Source organism: Diabrotica undecimpunctata, chromosome 9 (genome assembly GCF_040954645.1).
Source record: "Diabrotica undecimpunctata isolate CICGRU chromosome 9, icDiaUnde3, whole genome shotgun sequence".
NCBI lineage: Eukaryota > Metazoa > Arthropoda > Insecta > Coleoptera > Chrysomelidae > Diabrotica > Diabrotica undecimpunctata.
The window spans coordinates 11,844,652-11,866,574 of NC_092811.1; the positions used below are offsets into that span (position 1 = coordinate 11,844,652).

General features: G+C 33.4%; 1 protein-coding gene across 2 annotated transcripts in view; it reads left to right on the plus strand.

The window, feature by feature from the left end:
• The first annotated feature begins 644 nt into the window (after nucleotides 1-644).
• Nucleotides 645-21,923, plus strand: part of LOC140449536 (CD63 antigen-like) — a 130,318-nt gene continuing 109,039 nt past the window's right edge. The window contains exon 1 of one of the 2 annotated variants that reach the window (XM_072542739.1): nucleotides 645-924. In XM_072542739.1, coding sequence (XP_072398840.1) covers nucleotides 865-924 — 60 coding nt within the window. In that variant the 5' untranslated portion in view covers nucleotides 645-864. The remainder of the gene's footprint in view (nucleotides 925-21,923) is intronic. The other variant, XM_072542740.1, reaches the window with a different exon arrangement.

Consider the following 21,923-nt stretch of genomic DNA (forward strand, 5'->3'; position numbering starts at 1 on the left):
ACGATATCGCGGAAGAGAAGCAAACAGATGCATGTACAGCCTCCACAATACTATTAAATATAAAAGCCTAACACGAACATCAAAGATTAGAATATATAAAACGGTGATTGGACCGGTGCTCATGTTGAGACAAGAAAACTTAGATGTTTTGAGAGGAAAATCTTCAGAAGAATCTTTGGGCCGTATCACGACATGAATAGCAACCAATACCGAATGAGAACAAATGCTGAGGTCAAGCAGATTTATAGAACGAGCGATTTATAGAGCACGGATAGCTGTGATGATAGCCAACCTCCGATAGGAGAAGGAACTACAAGAAGAAGAAGAAGTGAAGTCTTTTCAATGGTCAATGGTGATCGCCAACGTCCGATAATTCTAATATGGCACAAAAAGAAGAAGAGATCATTTTAGGGTAGTTTGGTAGTTGTCAGTAGGATACCGAAAGCTATAACCATCCTCCAACAGAAGTATTCTTTTGTACGGAAATAATAATATAATTGTTTAAGTCATAATGAATTTTTATTACGGTCCTGTACGTTTGGTTAGAAAAATCCACCTTCATGAGATCAGATTGCAACATATTGTGGAAGTCAGAGAGAGACGGGAACTACAAAACCTGTTTTTCAACCTTCAATATTGTTAAACCGAACAGCGCCCGTCGTTCTTCAGTTTTCAGTTACGATTCTCGCCGAGCAGAACATTTTTATTTGTGTTGTGGCGATCGCAGTGTGCTTGTGCTCACAAAAATAAACATAGTAACCGTATCCACAGGCGTTTCTCTTTGTGTCATTCAGTTCGAGAGAGAAAGAGCTATAATTGAGTGTTAAAATTCTTTAGACCGCGAGTTTTTATATTCACGAAAATATGGGTTGTGCCACTGGAATTGTAAAGTATTTGGTGTTTCTCGCCAACTTATTGTTTGCTGTAAGTATTAATATTAATTTTATGTAATACCTAACTGTAACAATTTGTTACAATCATTTCTAAATTTAAGCAACAAGTGTATTGGATATACCTGCATACCCTCTCTATTTAGTACTATGTCAACTTTATAGAAAGTTTTAATGTGGGTGATATTGTATTTTAAATTTGGACTTTGTGCCAAATGTCGAATATATATTTTATTGCTTTAAAAACGAGCTCAAAATTGTTTTTATATGACATAAATACGTTTAGTAATTGTAATTAAACTTCCTACAAAGCAGTAAAGTTCTTTTTTGACTCTAATATAAAATAAAATTGATAGATATGTTTTTATGTAATGTTTTGTTACACATACAATTTAAATTAGGTCGAAAGGAAATTGTTTGTATTTAGTGTGTGATATTTCAGTACAAACAAAACAAAAAGTATAAATTGGACGTTTTCCTGTTTTATGGTGATTACTACAAACTTATTATAGTCATTTTGGTCAAAGTTAATCAGAGCAGGACTTAAGAAATACACTGGGGTGCCAAATTAACCGAACACTCAGATTTTTTTTGTTTTTTGTTGGTGTTTAGATCAAAACTTGTTTAATTTGTTTGAATTGTTTATGCCTTATTAGTGATAACGTTTTTTTCTTGTTGAACCTGTTTAGATGTTTTGTGCGAATAACAACACTTTTACACATACGTTTTGTTATTAATGTAAAATAGTAGCTTAGTATTAATTTAAGTTTATTGTGATACTGTACCTGATTATAAGTTCGGCTGTAGGTTTTTGTATTGTTTCCTGTTTAAAACTTGCATTAAAAAAATTATGACACCAGAAGCACAAGCTATTGCTTTACAGGATGATGGGCGGAGCATTAGGAATTTTTTGAAATACGGTGTTTGATGCAATACAAAGATTTCGGGAAACAGGACAATACACCAGGAGACCAGGTCAAGGTAGACGAAGAACCACAAGTCAAGTTGAAGATCGCTTTCTTAGGTTACAAGTGTTATGCGATCGTACATTATCAGCACCAGTACTTGTTCAACGATTAATGATGTCCATAGAAACACAGTTTCCGTTTAAACCGTTCGAAGAGACTTAAATGAATATGAATTAAGGTACAGAATACCTGTCACGGGACCTCTATTAACAGCAGCTTATCTGATCAAAATTTACACTTCGCTCGCGAACATCTTATTTGGGAGTGTTGACGATTGCAGTGCTGTGCTTTTTACGGATGAATCAAGATTTACCAGATACTCGTTAGATGGGCGGCCTAGAATATGGAGAAGAGCTGGTGAACGTTATCAGCAATGTTGCTTTACTCCAAGAGTTCAATTTGGTGGAGGTGGTATAATGGTGTGGACAGGCATTTACCTAGAGGTTCATACAGAACTTGTTACAACTTAAGGGGGCAATTTGAACGCTCAACGGTATATTCAGCCATGTTTGGAAGATCATGTAGTGCCATTTGCCCCTTTCGTCTGGTGTCCGTACATCGCAAGATAATACGGAATTACTTGGATGAAGTTGGGATTCGTTTATTACCATGACACCCAAAGAATGCAGACTTAAATTAAATAGAGCATGGATGGGATATTCTGGGATTTGGAGCAAGCAGTTCGTGACAAATGGAAGAAAATCCCTCAAGTAGACTTTGTTGAACTAATCCGAAGTATTCCTGATAAATTGAGAGCCGTAATTAGGCCTTGTAGAGGCAATACACTCTACTAAATATCGTTTTACATAAAAAATGTTGAAGTATATTTAAAAAAATTATTTCTTTGCAGATTTGCCAATTTTTTGAATTGTTTATTTTTTTTTCTGATTTTCTTTTTCGTTCTAATATTCTTGAGTTGTAATAAATTTGACTTTTACATTTTGTTTATTATTAAATAGTTAATTGGGAACATCTTAAACTTTTTTACTTTTTTACACGCCAGTATTTAGGAAAAATCAAGTGTCCGGTTAATCTTGCACTTATAGTGCATATAAAAATTTTGTAGATATTCCTTGATCTTTACCAAACAATATTTTCACTTTTGTGTTTTTTATATGTATTTATTTGTTTCTTCATATTTCTTCTATATTAAAATGATTGTTCTCAGAATAGTTAATACCTATTTCACTTGGAAACTTCATTCGATACTATTCCTTGAAGCTTTCTCATATCTTGCGTTTTTCTAAAAAAGAATTGTATATTTGTATATTCAGAATGGGAGACATGGAGCAAAAGGTTAATATTGCTGACTACAATTTCGAAATATTACAACAATTATCTTATATGGGAAGTAACACCAAAAGAATATCTAAGAGATAAGTCGTAGAATAACTCTTCAGGAACATAGTTCGCCAAAAAATGACAGTGGAACCTGACCCCGTCGATATAACAACTTTTAGTTTTGCAGTAAGTAATGAAGTACAAAGAAAAGGCTGAAGGCAGAACTATAAGTACTCCAATCAAATTAGAGGCCTCCAGAGACAGCAGGACGTTTACCCAGACGAAGGCGTAGCTTATTGGGGAACTAAATTGGATTAGAGGCATGATAATGGATAATGTTGCCATAGGATGTATGGCCAACTCACATCAAGTTTAAAGGAATAGGACCAAATGCAGAATTTAATATTATAGTATTATTATTAGTAAATAGGTCTCTTCATGGTATTGTTTTCTTCTTCTTTACGTGCCATATCCGCGACGAAGGTTGGCAATCATCCCTGCTATTCTAACTTTTGACACTACAGATCACTTTAGATCATTCTCTGTGGTTTCTTAGCCAAGACATTCTTCTTCTATCTATGCTGCGTTTTCTTTGAATCTTTCCCTGCATTATTAGTTTGAGGAATTCATATCTGTCACCACATGTTATATGACCCAGATATTGTAGTTTTCTTATTTTGATGGAATCCAGTATTTCCCTGCTGTTCTCTATTCTTCTTGGTACTTCTTCATTGGTTATTTTGTCTGTCCAGGAGATTTTCAGCATTCTTCGATATGTCCACATTTCAAATGCTTCCACTTTATTGACATTGTTTATTTAAAGTCCATGTCTCCACACCATACAAAAGAATAGAAAATACATAACACTTTAGTACTCGTTTTCTAAGATTTTCTAAGAATTTCTTTGGTATAATCGTTTGTTTCATTAATTTTGCCCCTAAATAGTTATAATTCTGAACTCGTTCTATCATCTTACTATTTACGTGTAGATTGATGTATCTAATATTTTTCTTTGATATAACCATGAATTGTCTTTTCTTTATGTTTAGTGACAGACCAAATTCTTCACTCGCTGCAACAACCTTATCTAAAATTCGTTGTTGATCTGTAATATTTTCTGCTATTAGTATTGTATCATCAGCATATCTAATTTCACGTATGGGTAGGCCATTTATTTTTATGCTTGCTACTTCATCTTCTAATGCTTTTTTGAATATTTCCTCTGAGCATGCATTAAACAGTGATGGCGACAAGACACAGCCCTGTCCAACACCTCTTTTGAGTTTTATTTTATTAGTTTTTAAATTATTTATTCTTATGACAGCTTCTTGTTCATAATACAGATTATTTATTATTCTTATATCCCGTGTGTCGATGTTCTTTGTTCTCAGTAGTTTTATTAACGGATTCCAAAAGGATTTCCACAAAGAATATTTCTTGTTTATTTTTCTTCTTTTATTAACATTATGTTTAAAAAAACCGCCAAATTGGTAGCTTAACCCCACTACTTTTCAAGTAATTAGTTAGTAATTATAGATGCAACAAAAACTGCAAAGCAAGGATATGAGGTGGGTGGAAAACAAATAAAAATCCAATGTTATGCAAAAGATGTAATTCTAATCTCTGAATGGTGCAAATATTCAACACAATAGTGAATATTTAACATACGAAAATATCAACATTCAAGAATTCAGGTGATTTCCCTCTTAGCGTCTTTTCCCTATACTTTTATCATTCTAGTTATTGTCCTTGGGATTTCTTTCTGTCCATTGTCTCCTCTTTTCGCCAATTCCTTTATAGTATTCGCCCCACCCTTTCATATAACTTTGCCCTCTCGTTCGTGAACCTTGTGCAATCGAACACACAGTGTTTCGCCATAGCCACCGCAGTTGAAGTTTTCTTGTTTTCCCAACTTTACCAGGTACGCTCTGTGAGGAACTTTGTGATGAAGTAGTTAGTCTCTCTATGGCCATGTCCATTTTGCGTTGGTCATTTCTCTCTCGTCTGCTTTGTCCTGCTCTTGGTACCCCTGCATTCTGCAAATATGGTTCTCTAGATTTCGTGAGATTAGATTTTTACATGTTTCTATTGGGATTCTTACTAAGTAAACGTTTTGTGATGCTTTATTACCCCGATGTTTGTAGCCATCGTACTGCTTTATATTCTCAATATTCGCCTTTTTAGTCAGATTTTCTTTTGTCAGAGACGTGAACCTGTTATTTGTCACGATTCTAAAGTTACAACTTGATATTTGCATGTTTCTACACCTTTGGTTTTGTTCAGGGATGCAAAAACTTCCTAGCCATTCAATATTTTCCCAGATCCCAAATTTGATAAGACATTTTCCTAAAATGATACATTTCTTATAGAAAATGAATAGACAGTAATAATTTTTAATAATATTCCTAAAAAAACATCCATATACTTAGATCAAAGAAATGCTAAAATTGTAGGTGAAAAATATTTGCTCACCCGACCACTCTATTAAAATGCTACTTAAAATTTATTTCCCCAAAATTTTCATCGTCTTTTTAAATCCTTAAAATTTTCTCTGAACTTGGTTTGTACTTTCAGGCATTTTGTAAAGTTAGCATATCCATTTCATAAGGCCCAATTCGGACTGACACTATAATTTATTGCTAATTATTAAACAGTGGGTATGCTAACTTTACTGTAAAGCTAGCATATCCATAGCTATCTCGGCAAAGAAAAGGGGTACAGGAACCGTCTTGGCGGCATATTTTATTGCTATTATTAATTGCTGTTCATTGCTATATTAACTAATCACCAAAAACTACCCCATCATCCCCTTGCTCAAAACACACCCCGGGAAATCTAAGATATCGGTCAAAAAGCGAACCACAAGGAATTGATTGTTCATGTCTTGCTGAAGTTGTACAACAAGAAACAATTTATTGCTGCAACCGTTTTCGAGAAACAATGATTATGCTAACTTTACGGTAAAGCTAGCTAAAATGGATATGCTTACTTTACAGACAAGGCTGCTACCAAATTTGTCATTTTCTAAATTTAATTCAAATGGTTTGTCTACTATTAGATATTTTTTATTTTACTATCTGTAATGACGTATATCCTTTTTATTTGTCTAGACGGTATAATCCTTTCTTTAAAACAATACGTTCTGTCTGATTCATTATGTGCATCATTGTGGTATTTTTGACAAAGCAGTGGGCTAATACTTCCCATATTGAGATTAGTATTATTCATTGCTTGTGACTGTAGAATTTTCCAAGGGAATTTCTGACAATAAACTTAAATAAATATTCATTAGTTTTGTACCTATTGACTCATAACAATGATGACTGTTATGATTATGATAAACAAAATATTTGAAATGATAATAGACCACAAATTAATTTTCTGGTTTATTATTAACGTCAGTGGTTATTAGAAATGTGAGAAAATAGCAATCGACGTCTTTTTACCAGTATACACCTAAATCCATACATTAAAAAAAAGTCTGGAGGACAGCAGGCTTTTTCTAGAGCTACTGAATGGGCAAAAAACAAATAAAAATCCCACAACTTAATTTTGACAAATAAATTTACAGTATTGTGAGCATTAATGGAATCATTGTGACATCGCCTTACTACCGCTCTTATCCAAAATTATTGAGAGACTTATAAAAGCCCGACTTATGTCCTTTCTCGTTGAAAACATTTTATCACAAAGTCAGTTCGGCTTTTTATCAAATAAATGTACCAGTGATACTATGTTTTCTACATGAGGCTTACTAAGCACTAAATGATAATCTTTACACTGCCACTGTTTTTTGTGACTATGATAAAGCTTTTGATTGTGTAAATCACGACATTTTGATAAAAAAACTAAATTTCTACGGAATTCGAGGCCTTTCTTTGAATTGGCTCCAATCTTACTTGAGGAATAGGAAACAACTAGTAAGAGCAAATGATACTGACTCTAATCACAAAAATATTGTATGTGGAGTACCACAAGGTTCAGTACTGGGTCCTATACTTTTCCTTATTTTCATAAATGATATCACTAACTTAAAAAATCGATGGAAATTTTTTTCTTTTTGCTCATGGTACCAGTATTTCCTGGAGGAACTCTAATATTGCAACTCTTCATGCAACTATAACTAAACGGAGGTCTTCAACCCTTGCTTCTTAATAACAGCCAGATCAGTATCGTTGATTCTGTAAAATTTCTTGGTATTTTTATAGACAGCAACCTTAAATGGTCCCGTCATATCGATTTGTTAAGTAAGAAAATAGCCTCAACCTGCTATGCAATAAGATCTGTTTCGAAGGAAATCAATTTAGCATCAGAATCTTCCAAAATAACATATTTTTCTTTGTTTGAGTCTCATCTTCGATATATGGCCTTTCTTTTTGGGGTTCTAGTCTTCTTCTTCTCGTGCCACTCCTAGCGGAGATTGGAAATCATCATGGCCACTGCGACTTTGTTAGCAGCGCGCCTAAAAAGTTCAATCGAACTACACCCGAACCATTCACGTAGATTACGAAGCCACGATATTTTTCTTCTTCCCACACTTCTTTTGCCCTTAATTTTGACCTGCATGATATTTCTTAAAAGTTCGTACTTTTCACCTCTCACAATGTGCCCCAAGTATTCCATCTTTCTAGTTTTTATCTCATTTAGAATTTCGCATCTTTTGTCTAAAGTTTGGAGTACTTGCGTGTTAGTGACGCGGTCCATCCATGATATTCTGAGAATGCGCCTATAGCACCACATCTCGAAAGCTTCGATGTTTTTTGTGGTCAACTGTTTTAGTGTCCAAGCCTCTACTCTATACAACAGGGTAGAAAAGACATAACACCGCAGCATTCGTATTCGTAACTTTATATTGATATCACGATTGCAAAAGAGTTTGCGCATTCTATTAAAGACTGATCTAGCGATTTCTATTCTACATCTAATCTCTTTTGTTTGATCAGTATCGTCTGTGATCCAAGCACCTAGATATTTATAACAGGACACACGCTCAATCGTTGTATTGTCTATTACAAGATTAGCTCTGATGTTCTTTGATTTCGTGATTACCATAAATTTACAACTATTCCTTCTTTATGTATTCTAGAAACTGTTTGCTTAATTTTTAAACACCTACATGTTTTTCCAGCAAGACCTAATCATGACTACTCCACCAGAAATTCAAGCTTTGATGTGTATTTACCGATCCCGTCCACTGATTTAGTAAAGAAATCTATATTATATTCGGCAAGAAAATTATACAACCATCTCCCTTTGCAAATTAAATCTACAACTTCTTTCCTTAAGTTCCGTAAATTGACAAAAGTCTTTCTATCTGAAAGACCATATTATTCGGTGGAAGAGTTTCTTAAAGAATAACTAAGAAATTACAGTACGTTTAGGTACAAGAAACTAACTTAAGTATATTTATATATATTTGGGTATCACATGCAGCAACTTAAACTTATTCGTAAAGTTGTTCGTAAGGTTTTATTATGCAATTTGCAGTTTAGTTAAATTTTGCAATGGATTGTATATTTTCTTAAACAGCGTTTGGACACAGAACTCCAAAAATATCAGTCCCAAGGAGGAGCGATTCTTCAACAGGACTATGTTCCTTGTCACAAGTCAAAGCAAATGATGGAATTTTTCAAAAATAAGAAGATTAATGTTTTAGATTGCCCCGGTTATTCGCCAGACCTCAACCCCATTGTTTTCAGTAGTTCTTTAGATATAAAGGTATTCCTAAATATAAATGCACTTGCATACATGTATAAATGCACTTTCCGTAGAATTGCTTTACATCGTCCGTTTGCAGGGGGTTTCTTCCTGTTGACCTTTTTGGTGCTACTGTAATAGTTTACTTTCGTTTTCTTTTTTAAACTTAGAAATAACTTTTCCAGCCTTATTTATGGTTGAACATTCACTCCGGACAGTACTACTTGGGTGTCCATCTACAAAAGTGTCATGTACATTTAACATCACAATCTTTAAATGCACTGTTAAGTAAGACTTTAATTTCAAAGAAGTAAAGTGAGACGTCTAAGCCATTTTATTCATATCATTTATTGTTTAAATACATACAAACATTGTTTCCTGAAAATAATCGAACCGATATTGAACAACGTGTGAGCGAAGCTAGTAGAGTATCTGTAGAGTAGAGTAGTAGTAAGGATAATTTAACAACCGAATGTGTTAACAAACGCAGATTCAAATAACTAACAAGAATTTCAAGCTACAAAACCTACTAAACAAAAACCAACTATTATGGACTTCTGGAATTACGAGAAACAGTTTATTAGAAATATAATTTACCGTTTTTATGAGACTGAAGATTCTTGTGTATCATTGGAGCTTTTACAAAAAAATCGGTTGCCTGTAAAGTCGGTTTTACGGGCGAAGATTTTACGTGACAACGTCTTTTTCTCGGTAGAATATTTATTGATATGAATATTATTAAATTGCACAATAGGAACAAGGAATTGAATGAAAATAAGAATTGCACAAATTTTAACTATAGAAATATATTTTGTTTACTAAAACATTGTACATGTAAGCTTAAACTTAACTAATTTCTATTTATTGTTCAGTTTCTCAACTTTTGTGTCAATCTAACAATTAATCAATCAATCATAGTTTACGATAATGAAATATTAGTGTACAATTATTTACCTTTATTGTTGTAGTTGTTGTAAATGACGAATCTAAGCACTCCACATTTTCACTACAGGCACAGCTGACGATACTTTAACCACACGTGTGAACTTGTATTATGACGCTTTCTCGGTTTTCCAACGCCAAGAACGCTCGAGAAAGACAGAGACACAAGCACGCACCGATTCAACGCGCCTAATTCTCTAGTGCTGCGCGCGCAGCGGACCGATCATGTTTGAGTGGGAGAGAGACGCAAGGCATTCGCCGGTCCGGCGGGCCTCTCTCTCGTTCGGTGACTCATCGTAACAGACGTGAGCGGGCGTTACACTTTTTCATGAGTGACTCCGAGCCACAACCTAATTTAAGTCGTAGTCACGTCAAAAGGTTTGAAAAGGCGTACGAGTGGACTGGAAGTGTGAATTCTCTTAAACAGTTGTAAAAGATTTGGCATTTAAAGGGAAGAAAACGAAAGATAATCGACGTTTATCAATTAAATGGAATGCCAATCGTGTTACACGTCGTAAGTATTTAGAAAATATTAAATACTACAAATGGGAAGTGTATTCAAAGGGGATACAGAATGGGAAACAAAGAAATCAAAATACTCTGTTACGCTGACGACGCAATATTGATAGCCCAAGATGAAGATAGTCTCCAAAGACTGGTCGGCAAAGGCTACTGGAAACGGCAGAGATGAGAGTACTGAGAAGAATTGCAGGAAATACGCTGAGAGATCGAAAGAGAAGTGAAGACATTAGAAGAAAATGTAACGTCCAGTGTATAAATGAATGGACACAAAACAGAAAAAAAGAATGGAATAACCATATAAGCATAATGGAGGAGACCCGTGTCGTCAAAATAGAAATAGGCAGAAGAAGGATCGGACGACCGCGCAAAAAATGAAATTACAACCTTCCATAGAGGTATTATCCGCTAAATGAACAAGCAGAATTGTTTATAAAGAGAAGGAAGAAGAAGACAAATTGCCTAGACATCTTCACCTTGAGTTTCCGTTGATCTCCTATTGCGAGATTTGTCTTTGGCTCACTCACTTTATCTATCCCTAGTTCATTTGTTAATTTTGTACGAAGACAGAAATTTTCACTTAACTTTCAATAGGCTAAACTGGAAATTGATGATATTGGTACCCCCAGTACCGGGCCAAAAAAGTCAGACTCTCGGCTTCTGCAAACACTCAACCGGGAATGCATTGAAAAATTCGTATCTGCGATGATAATTCACACAAAAACGCATCTCAGCGGTACAAATTTCCCCCCGATTAAGAGTGTTCCACTAAACTATCGAATAGCTCCATATTCTTATACAAGTCTTGGTTGACACGATGATGTTTATTCTATTCCAAGAACACTAAAGTGTTCTTCGCCAAAGTTTTGAGACATCCTTGTACGGAATGGAATTTGTAAGACGTGAATTAAAACTTTACACAAAAAGGAATTTAAAAATGCTAAAATTTCTTCCATTTTTAGATAGTTCCGATATATTTTCATTTCTTGCCCAGTTCCTTAATATTGTGTTTATTGTGCCGCTTTCTATTTTGTCGTTGACTGATAATTTTGTTCCTAGATAGTTATAGAACAAAGAACTCATACAGTCCACCTCTTTTTCGAATTCAGTTGGTGTTATTCCATTCTCAGTACAAAGTCAAAAAGTTTTGCTGAAGTCGTCGCTTTAAAGGCGCTGACAATCCACTAAATTTAGTAGTACAGTCTCTCTGCAGTTATTCGTTCGGGTCTACGCATATGTAAAATAGAACGTGGCACTTTTAAAAAGAAGAACATGTGTATATAAGCTTCTCAATGTTCAGCTTTTTTTGGAGGCTTTAGAATCGAAACTACATGGTTTGATTATCTGACTGGCTCTATGCACATGTACTGTCTACCCAAGTCTCTGGACTTTTATCTCGTTGATGATGTTTGGTTGGTTATTGGAAAGATTTTTATGTTTAGAATATTGAGAAAGTTCGAGATATATTCCACTTAAATTTATAGTCCACTCATCCCTTTCGAGTGCACTTTAGAATAGAGATATTTCGACAACGAGAATTTTTGCTGTGTATAATAACGGTAATACTCAAGAGAAGAATTCGTGCTTCGATTTTTTATTCTCCAAATATATTAAATATATCAGCATACCCATATCTTCGATAATCTTTTCCAAAAATAATCATTTTATCACATCAATAGATCGATAGTCGACTTCCTGTCAAAATTGATTAAATATCAAACTTTTAAGTCATGTAAAGAAATTCTAGTCATGCTGTAGTGTAATTGGCTGCAGCATTGAATATTTCTTTATATATTTACCAGTGAAACTTATATTGTGTATGACTATAATATATTTTTCTTTTTCGTGATTTATCTATGTTAAAATGGCACTGTATAGAATTTTTTCCAACCTTTTGCTTGAATAAGCTGGACGTATAGTTTGTTTCACGAAAAATGGTTGAGTATCGTCTCAATAAACTTCCGAAGTACACAGGGTCGCACTTGTGAATATATTTGATAATTGAACAATTTTTAACATGAAGAAAGTAGTTTTTTTGTTCTACATGAATAATTGTAGTATATGGATCTAAATTCAGAAAGGTACTTTCCTTCACACTTTTTACAGGCTTAGGACTGTCAGCAAAAAACTGGCGTGTTTAAAAGTTTTTGCTATTCCTAATCGGATATCGTTAAAAATGTACAGTAATAATAGTTCTATTTACAGTATATACATACAAACGAATACATAATGTACAAAAAATAGATGAATTGAAAAAAAAATATAGAAAAATATATACAAGTTAATATTTACAAAAAAAAAATACCCAAAATAACCAAAATATATTTATGAATTCCTAAATAACTAATTCTGTTTCGCTGTCGCTATCCTCTTCAAGATTAATAACAATTGGTTTAATTATGTGATTCAAAGTAACATATGAATTTTCTACGTTCATTACATGGCGTACTGAATTTTTACAACTTTCTGGGGAGATATCAACACATTTCCTTATTAATTCGACTGCACAACAACTTAAAGTCAGAGAAACATTTTGCGACCTAACATTTGACTTTAGTTGGTGCCACATATGCTCTATGGGATTAAATAAACAATAGTAGGGCGGAAGCCGTAACACTGTATGTCCCATGTCCTCGGCCAATGCGTTACAAACATATATTTTTTAATAGAAAATGATTTTAACACTTCTAACAGTTCATTTTTTAAATAACTTTCTTCAAAATATATATCGTTTTCCAACAGGTAGTTTTGAATTTCAATTTTTCTGTTATTTGCACTTGGAGACTTATGTAATTGACGACTGTGGTAACTTGCATTGTCCATTACTATCACACTATTTTGAGGAAGGTTAGGTATAAGACAATTCTTAAACCATTGCTCAAAAAGCTCTGCCGTTGTATCCTCATGGTAGTCCACGCAGGAGTCTTTAATGTTTTTTGCAGAAAGCCATAAGGCATTTGAAACCCAACCATTTTCTGATCCTGCATGTAAAATTGTTATTCTTTTCCCTTTGTTTGATGGAGCTTTTGTTTGACACCTGTTGGAAGAATCGGACCATCCTCTGGATGGTGTTTCATGAGTGTCAAACCATGTTTCGTCCAGATAAATTATTGGTCGATCTTCTGTACGGTACTTTCTTATGGAAGTTATATATTCAGTACGCCACTTTTGTAAACGATGGGACTCCATAAGCACTTGCCTTTTGTCAATTGTAGGATATCTGAAGCCCATTTTAGACAAAATCCTCCAAAGACTAATGCGGCTACAGTTTATTTGTGTATCATCATTAGTAAGACGTTGTTTTAAAGCATATAATGTAGGTATCCGTTGCTCTTCGTACATTGTGTAAATTTTTCGTCTTATTAAGTCCTTATCACTTTCGTCAATACATTTGGTAGAACCGGCATCCTTACGCTTCCTTCTTGACTTAATGGGATTTGATGTAATTCTTTTCACTGTGGTTAGAGGTATTTTCGTTAAATCAGATATTTCACTGGCAGCAGTATTAGCAGTAAGTCCTCTTGTAAGTAAAGAACTATATATTGTTTTTACGATTTCTCTAGCGTCAGCAGATAAATGCTTTTTCTTTGCCGGAACACTGGAAGAAGCACTATTAATGTTTTTCCACGGACGCCACATAATGCTGTTTTATAGGTATAAATAGGTATAACACTGGTAACACTTGTAACACTTTCAACTAAATGAAACAAAATGTATATTTAAAAATTTCTCATTGGTTTTATATACTTTTACAAATTATACAGAATAGAGGGAACCTGTATAATTATTCCAGGAAATACTTAACGATCAACAAATTTATAGTGGTCATTAAAAGATCAACCATTGATAATGAAACTCACTGTTAAAATGTTTACAACTTTATGAAATAAAATGTATTCTAATCGTTTTTATAATTTTATACGATTTTTTAATCGTTTTTATATTACCAGGAATTTATTATACAAACAAGATAACGACACTCCACAGTAGCTTCAATTTTACCTGAATACTTACCTGCTCAACTAATGTTGACTAAGCTGGGGTACTTGCGGTCGTGTTTTATTGCAATCATTAAGCACTCAACCATTTTTCTTGAAATAAACTATAACTTCAAGCCCTTTGGTATTATGTTATTGTCTCCATATCTTCGTAAAAATTTGATTGAATTTTGACAATCGTAAAGAATTTCCAATCTCCGATAATTTTGAATAACGCTGGGCCCATACCGGTTTCTTAATATTGTTCTGAAGCTATTTTCTTGTGGCATTTAATAAAAGTAATTACTATTTCAATGGGAATAAGCCCCAATTTAAGGTTAAAATAACTTTATTGACGTTTCTCTCCACTTCGTAAATCGTTCTCAAAATACAAACATTAATGTTTATTTATGTTAGTTCGTAATCCACTTACTTAAAACGTTCTTGAAAGTGATACACGGCAGAATATATAAAAAATGCGAAGAACAAGTATCATGGACGCAGTTTGGATTCCGCGATTCCTTAGGCACCCGAGAGGCTCTATTCGCTGCCCAAGTGCTTATACAAAGATGCAGGGATGTTAACTGTGATGTGTATACTTGTTTTATCGACTACAAAAAGGCATTTGATAGAGTAAAGCATGATAAACTTATAAACATCTTGAAAGAAGTGGGGTTAGATGATAGGGACTTAAGAATCATCTATAATTTATATTACAACCAAACAGCCAATATTAAAGTGGATGACCAATTGACAGAGGCAGTCTCCATAGATAGAGGAGTGAGGCAAGGATGCATTCTGTCCCTGGTGTTATTTAATATATACTCTGAATATATCTTCGAGCAAGCGCTAGGCGAACTACAAGAAGGCGTATTAGTCAACAGAATACGTCTAAACAACATTAGATATGCCGACGACGTAGTAGTTTTTGCAGATAGTCTGGACGGTTTGCAAAGAATAATGTCGCGTATATCAGATATAAGTAGAGAACACGGACTTGATCTTAATACGAAGAAAACAAAGTACATGGTAGTCAGTAAGCGCGAAATATTAAATACACAGCTTTTGGTTAACCAACATCCAATTGACAGAGTGGACAGCTACACATACCTTGGTACCAACATTAACAGCTAATGGGATCACTTCAGTGAAATAAAACAACGCATAGGAAAAGCGAGATCGGCGTTCATAATGATGAAGTCTCTTTTCAGAAGTCACGATTTACCACTTGCTACCAAAATCTCTCTCATTAGATGCTATGTATTTTCTACGTTATTATGCGGAGTAGAGGCCTGGACACTTTCCGAAGCTTCTTTAAGAAAACTCGAGGCATTCGAGATGTGGTGTTACAGACGTATTTTAAGAATTCCATGGGTGGATCGTGTGACTAATGTTGAGGTCCTACGTAGAATAGGTAAGGAATGCGAATTAACACCATCAAAGAGCGCAAACTAGAATATCTTGGCCATGTTATGAGGAATGAACATAGATACGGCTTGTTGCAACTCATTCTTCAGGGCAAGGTATTTGGAAAGAGAGGACCAGGGAGAAGAAGAATATCTTGGCTTTAAAACCTGAGAAAGTGGTTTAATACATCGACAACCGGACTATTCAGAATAGCAGCAAGCAAAGTTAGGATAGCCATGTTGATCGCCAACATCCGGGATAGGCATCGTAAGAAGAAGAAGTTCGTAATCAACTTTCTCCTTGGTTTACAATTCCTTCTCAAATGTTTTTATTTTTTCTAAACTTTTACTTTTTTTGTCTAATAATAAAAACTTTTCAAAAAAAGTCCAGAAAATACATCTTTATATGAAAAAAAAATATCCAACAGTGAGTCTATCTATATCATACTTCCCAAATACCTCATTCTATAAAATTTGAGCGCAGCAGCAATTTCAAAAAAATAAAAAAAAGTATTAAGCAAACAACGAGCCAATAACCTTCTAGGAACTATTTATAGAGAGGCTGTTTTTTAATTTTCCGTACTGAACGATTCGACCGACAAAAATGAAACGGATAGAACATTTCAAGTAATTATTTAGTCGAATAATTGTTTTTCGATTTAGTAATTTCCACGATTCATAAATGAAAGAAGCCCTAGACTGTAGAGAAGTTTATTCTGGAATAAAGACTGAAAATGAAATTTGCTTCTCCGTAACGCGTTTTAATATAATAATAATATTGTGTTTGTACGGGATTAAACCACAAATGATTGTAATAAAAATTACATTTTACTTTTGTTTGATTATATCTTAGATTAATGACCGGTTTTATTAATCTGGGATTATATTCCCAGCTGACAAGGATAACGTAACTATTTAATCATGTTCAAAATTCAATACCAGGAGAAAATATTAGATAATATTGGTTTCGGCCGATATGCGCTCGACCGTTTTGCGCCCTTACCTGAAATCGGCCGGTTTGCGCTCTAACACTTTCTTAATGGAGATGTATAGCTAATTATTTTCTTATATCAACCGTTTTGCGCTCTCTTGTAATCGACGTTTAATTTTATTCTACCATAACGATCAGGTAACTATTAGGCTAGTAAAATTAGTTTTAAAAAATCATAAAACTATAAAAAAAATCAAAATAAACCATCTTCCCTTCATACTTTCATTCAGGCTTAGGACTGTCATAGTTTATACATAATTGGCGCCATAATTGGCGTTTTTAGATGTTTTTTTTTTATTTTTTTATTTTTTTTTTTTTCGTTTGTTTTTGTTGGTTTTTTTTTTCAAAGTTTTTATACAGTAAAATACACAAAATTCTTGTGTATTTCTGTAAAGTTTTGGATATTCTTTCATCAAGATTAATATATTTATGTTTTCTTTCGCCGCTTTCCTTCTAGATTGAAAGTAAATCGACCATAAAGGTGATCACAATATTCTGCTTCTTTAACCAGGCACTTCACTAATTGGAATACATTGGGATGTGTCTTATTAATGTATTCAAACGATCATTCCAACCTTCTAAAACGTTATTACTGCGATGTCTTTGATCATGGCAATTCCACATTTCCTTGGTAATGTGAGTATTTTCTAAACATTGTTTAACAAAGTAGTCATAAAACTGTTCCATTTTTTCAGAAATAGGAGAGGTTTCTTGAATGCATAACCAGCCATCATCGATATATTCTATGGGTAGATACGCTAGCGCAGCACACACTCTTATGTGCAAACGTATCTCTTCGTTGTCAGTGTATTCAGAAACAAGTCCAATATTTTGAACATTTTTCCATATACATTGATTGAAATAAAAATTACAACCAGAAATTTTGGCTTCGGAAAAATAATTTTCTAAGGCACCAATCACTGCCTGTTCAAAATCCAGTTTTATAAGAGATGGTTTCCAATTTGGTAGTTTCTCTTTCATTGATGAAAATAACATATCGTATGTCTCTTTGGTTTTGTTAGGAAGTAACGCAAATATCAATGGAATTGTATTTGTCCCCTCTGACGTACTGCCAATATCGATATGAACGGTATATATTTGACTAAATTGCTTACTGCAGCTTTTGAATGTTCCATCCATAAATACAGTGTCCTTACTGTTAAATAAAATCTCCCTAGCTTTGTTGCTGGCAAACACCAAGATTCTGTATGTATACCGAGGGAGTGGTCTTGTCGATAAATAAAAATTTCGTTTTGTCGCTCATTGTAATAATTTCTTCTGGAAATACTATTTCGGATGCTGCCGCTGGATCTGTTAGCAGCCCACGCGCACGTTTTCTACAATCGTTTAAACCACTTTTCACTGAAGAGAATTTTGGGATGTCTGTCACGAAATCCAGTCCTTGACTATAATCTTTGAAATTCATCTTGATATATTTTTGACATCGGCAAATAACTATTGTCTTCCCTAACACTTTTTCGAGCATTGAAGACACACTGCTTCACTTCTGTCGCTGCAACACTCGGCTTACACAGATGTTCGGCTTCCTTAATTATTGTGTTATTATCCATAATTATGTGGCCTTGACATTTTTCAGTTTTCTCTTTCAAACAACTTCAAAAAACCGAACCATCTTTATTTGTTTTTTTCATACGAAAACTGTACCCTTTATACAATGCACATGATTTTCCCTTCGAAGTTTCAATGAATTGCACATCCATTTTTAAAACACTAACTCACGCTGATTCACAATAATTATTGATCCTACTATCTCAAAGAACGCTATAGAAATGATTGACCATCAATATGGTCATTATCACGTAGAATTTTCAGGTAATTTTTTTGTTACCATACCCTTTGTTAATGACTTAAGTAGTTACCAGTTCGCATTATCAGGTAGAAAGGAAAGTTAGTTCCAGCGATCTCTCATTTTGGTAATTCTAGTTACTAATTATATCTAAACAATTAACTTCTAGGTAGAAGGATTATAAACAGAGGTATTAAAGATTAAAGAACACTCTGTTGTTCGACAGTATTAGAAAAATTTAATAATTTTGTTAGTTTTGATTTGACATTTTTTTTTTCAAATCTAAAGGAAAAAGATGTTTCTGTTTATTTGATATGTTAGTTTGTTCATTGCAGGTTCACCAGACTATTATTGTAGAATGAAATTAAAATTATATTGCAAGAGAGCAATATACAAATTTTTAAAAATCAATTTAAAAGTTTAAACTCACACAAATTTAAATTCTTCCTTTTACTTTTTCGGAAAAAAATTCCGGTTTCTACAAAATTTACTTAACCTACAAAAAAGTGGTACTAAGTTTTAAATATTAACAGCGGTACATTCTAGATAGAAATTTACTACTGATTTAAACAAATACCACGTTCACAGAGATGACACAGATATCGTACCAAAGGAGTGGCTTGATTAAATTATGAAGCAGTACGTTCAGCACGAATCGGTTCCAAAAAACGACTAGCAAAAGGATAAATATATTGCTTTATATAGGTTTTCGAGAAACAAGATCATTAATATATAGTTCAGATAAAATATACTTATAAGTTGTTACTTTTTTATTTAATTAGCTTTATTACCCATTGTTTTGCCAAAACGTAGTACAGTAAAACCTCCGTTAACCGAAATAATTGGGGGGAGGCCGTTTCGGATAACAAGAATTTCCGTTAAATATAACATTGTTTTTATAGTATTCTTGGTCAAAGTATTGGTGTTAAAAAATACTATGAGTTGATTTCGTAATGTTTTCTAATAAGTAAATCCAAAATAAAGTAATAAAATTAAGGAAAATGAACAATATTGTTCTGAAGCTATTTTCTTGTGGCATTTTAAATTAATTACTATTTAAATGGGAATAAGCCACAATTAAAGGTTAAAAAATAAACGTCAATAAACGTATTTTAACCTTTAATTGTGGCTTATTCCCATTTAAATATAAATTGAAAATGAATAAGTTTAACATGCTTTTTTAAAGAAACCTGCTATTTTTTTTTGCGTTTTCGTTTGACAACGATGTTTCTCTCTCCCTCCATCGTTAATTTGCAGAACGTCATGAGTTTGCCTCATTCGATTGTTCGACGAAACGTAAAGCAATCTGAAAAGGACAAAACTTTATGTAATGACAACAAAAATTAAGAATCTAGTCGTGTCCCTAACTAATTAGGCCTACTGTATAAAATTCTTTTCTCTAAAGCATTGAAAATCTCTTTGACGGTCTTGTGCTGCCTGTTGCCTCTTGGGTCGTCATCTGATATGCTCAGGTTGTCTTGATAAAGAACCATATCAATGATGTCCTGGTCGATGAATTCACGTTCTGAGTCATCATCTGCTAACCAGTCTCGTATCTCTTCTTAGTTAATTTCGTCATGTCCCGGCAAATTTTTAATGAAAGGTTTAATTTCTTCTGTCGTTTTCTTACCATTTTCTTGTCCAATGTCCAATGAATGAAAGACAGTAGACTCCCGAAATAAGTACCTGTATGAACAACTACAGGAATCCAGAAGAGAGGACTACCGTAGAAAACACGGATGGAAGGAATAAAAAACTCAATGAGCTCGAAAGAACTTAAAGAAGAATGGAACAAACGAATTGAATGAAAAATGGACGTCAGAAGACGTTTTATACGGATTATATCATATATATATCAATTTTTTTATTTGAAAATTCGGGTAAAAATACTAGCTTTTCGAATGTAAAAAAAGATTTTTTCTAGGGACAATGTTTTTAAAGTTATTCTAAATGTTTATAAACTACATAATTTCAAAAATTTGACATCAGGATTTTTGACTATAATAAATAATTCTTTTATTTTTTTAAATGCATATTGATAGTATAAGCCTAGAATAACAGAGACACAGTGTTGGGTTGTTCTCTGGTATAAGTCTTTTGCTTTCATTTGTCACCCACAGAATTACCCTATCTTTATTATTTTCTATCTCTATTGTTATTGTAAAAAAAGGTCTCTGAGATAAACAAATACAATAACTTTTAAACTAATTAATATATCTGTCCCAAATTTTGAGGGTTTGTTAAGTACCCCAATACCCAACTTTGGGTGGAACTCTAAAGTTTAAAGTTTAAGTTTACTAAAAGTTTTTAACAAATATCAATTGTCACTTTGCAATTTGCGAAGCAACAAATTGACTTTTCAACTTTCAAAAATCGGCATTTTGAAGCTTTGTCAATATTCTAAAAAATAAAATTTTGTAATTTTATGTCAATTATTTAGCTTTCTAATAGAATGAAAAAATAGAAAAAATCGCGTTTTTTGCATTAAATTGTTAATCATTAAAAAACGGCTCCGAACTTTAGGCAGGAAACAGATAGGTTTTCTTCTTATAGGTCTACAATAACTAAAAAGTTGTCAGCTACCTGGATTATTGAGTGTCACGAGAAAATCCTTATTACCCTGGACTAATATGACTGGACAAGCAAGTGACGAAACAAACTTCATATATTATGTAAACTTTACTAACAAAAACGTTTAAAATAAATATTCCAATAACTATAAATAATCAAATTCCATATTCAAATACTGCAAAATATTTGGGTATTGTCCAATAAATATAAATAATCAAATTCCATATTCAAATACTGCAAAATATTTGGGTATTACTCTTTAATAAGCCCTAATAATGTTATTCAACATTATTTATGAGAGAGTGTATATTTCTTACCTACCTGTCGGCGAGAATCCAGAAGTTATCGACAAAGACAGCCTGTACTGACCGAGAGAGAGTAACATTTAGCAGAACTTTGAGATTTTTTAAAAAGTTTATATCAAATAGCTGCTTTGTGTTACACTTTATGTTAAAAATAAAAACAGATTCGGAAAGTGGGTCAAATTCTGTAGTGCCCTATTTCAAAAAAAAAAATTTTACGTTTATTTTAACCAAAAATATTTGAAAAAAAATATTGTTTAAACAATTTATTAATTTACAACCAAATAGTGCACTAGAACTTTTTAAGACCTTTCATATAAAAAAAGAATCATCTCAATATCTGCCATAGTTTTTGCGTTATTTGATATAAACTTTTACATTGGAATTTAGCTATGCCCAGAATCGCGAGGAACGGCCATTGTCTAAAGCAACTACGCTCCGCGCTGGTCTCACTTAATGCGGGGATAAGATTTTCACTCAACAATTTTACAAATTTATGTCTATATTGCCATGATAATAATTGGTTTTTAATACAGTGGAACTTGGTTATAGCGTCATTGGAGGCTCCAGTA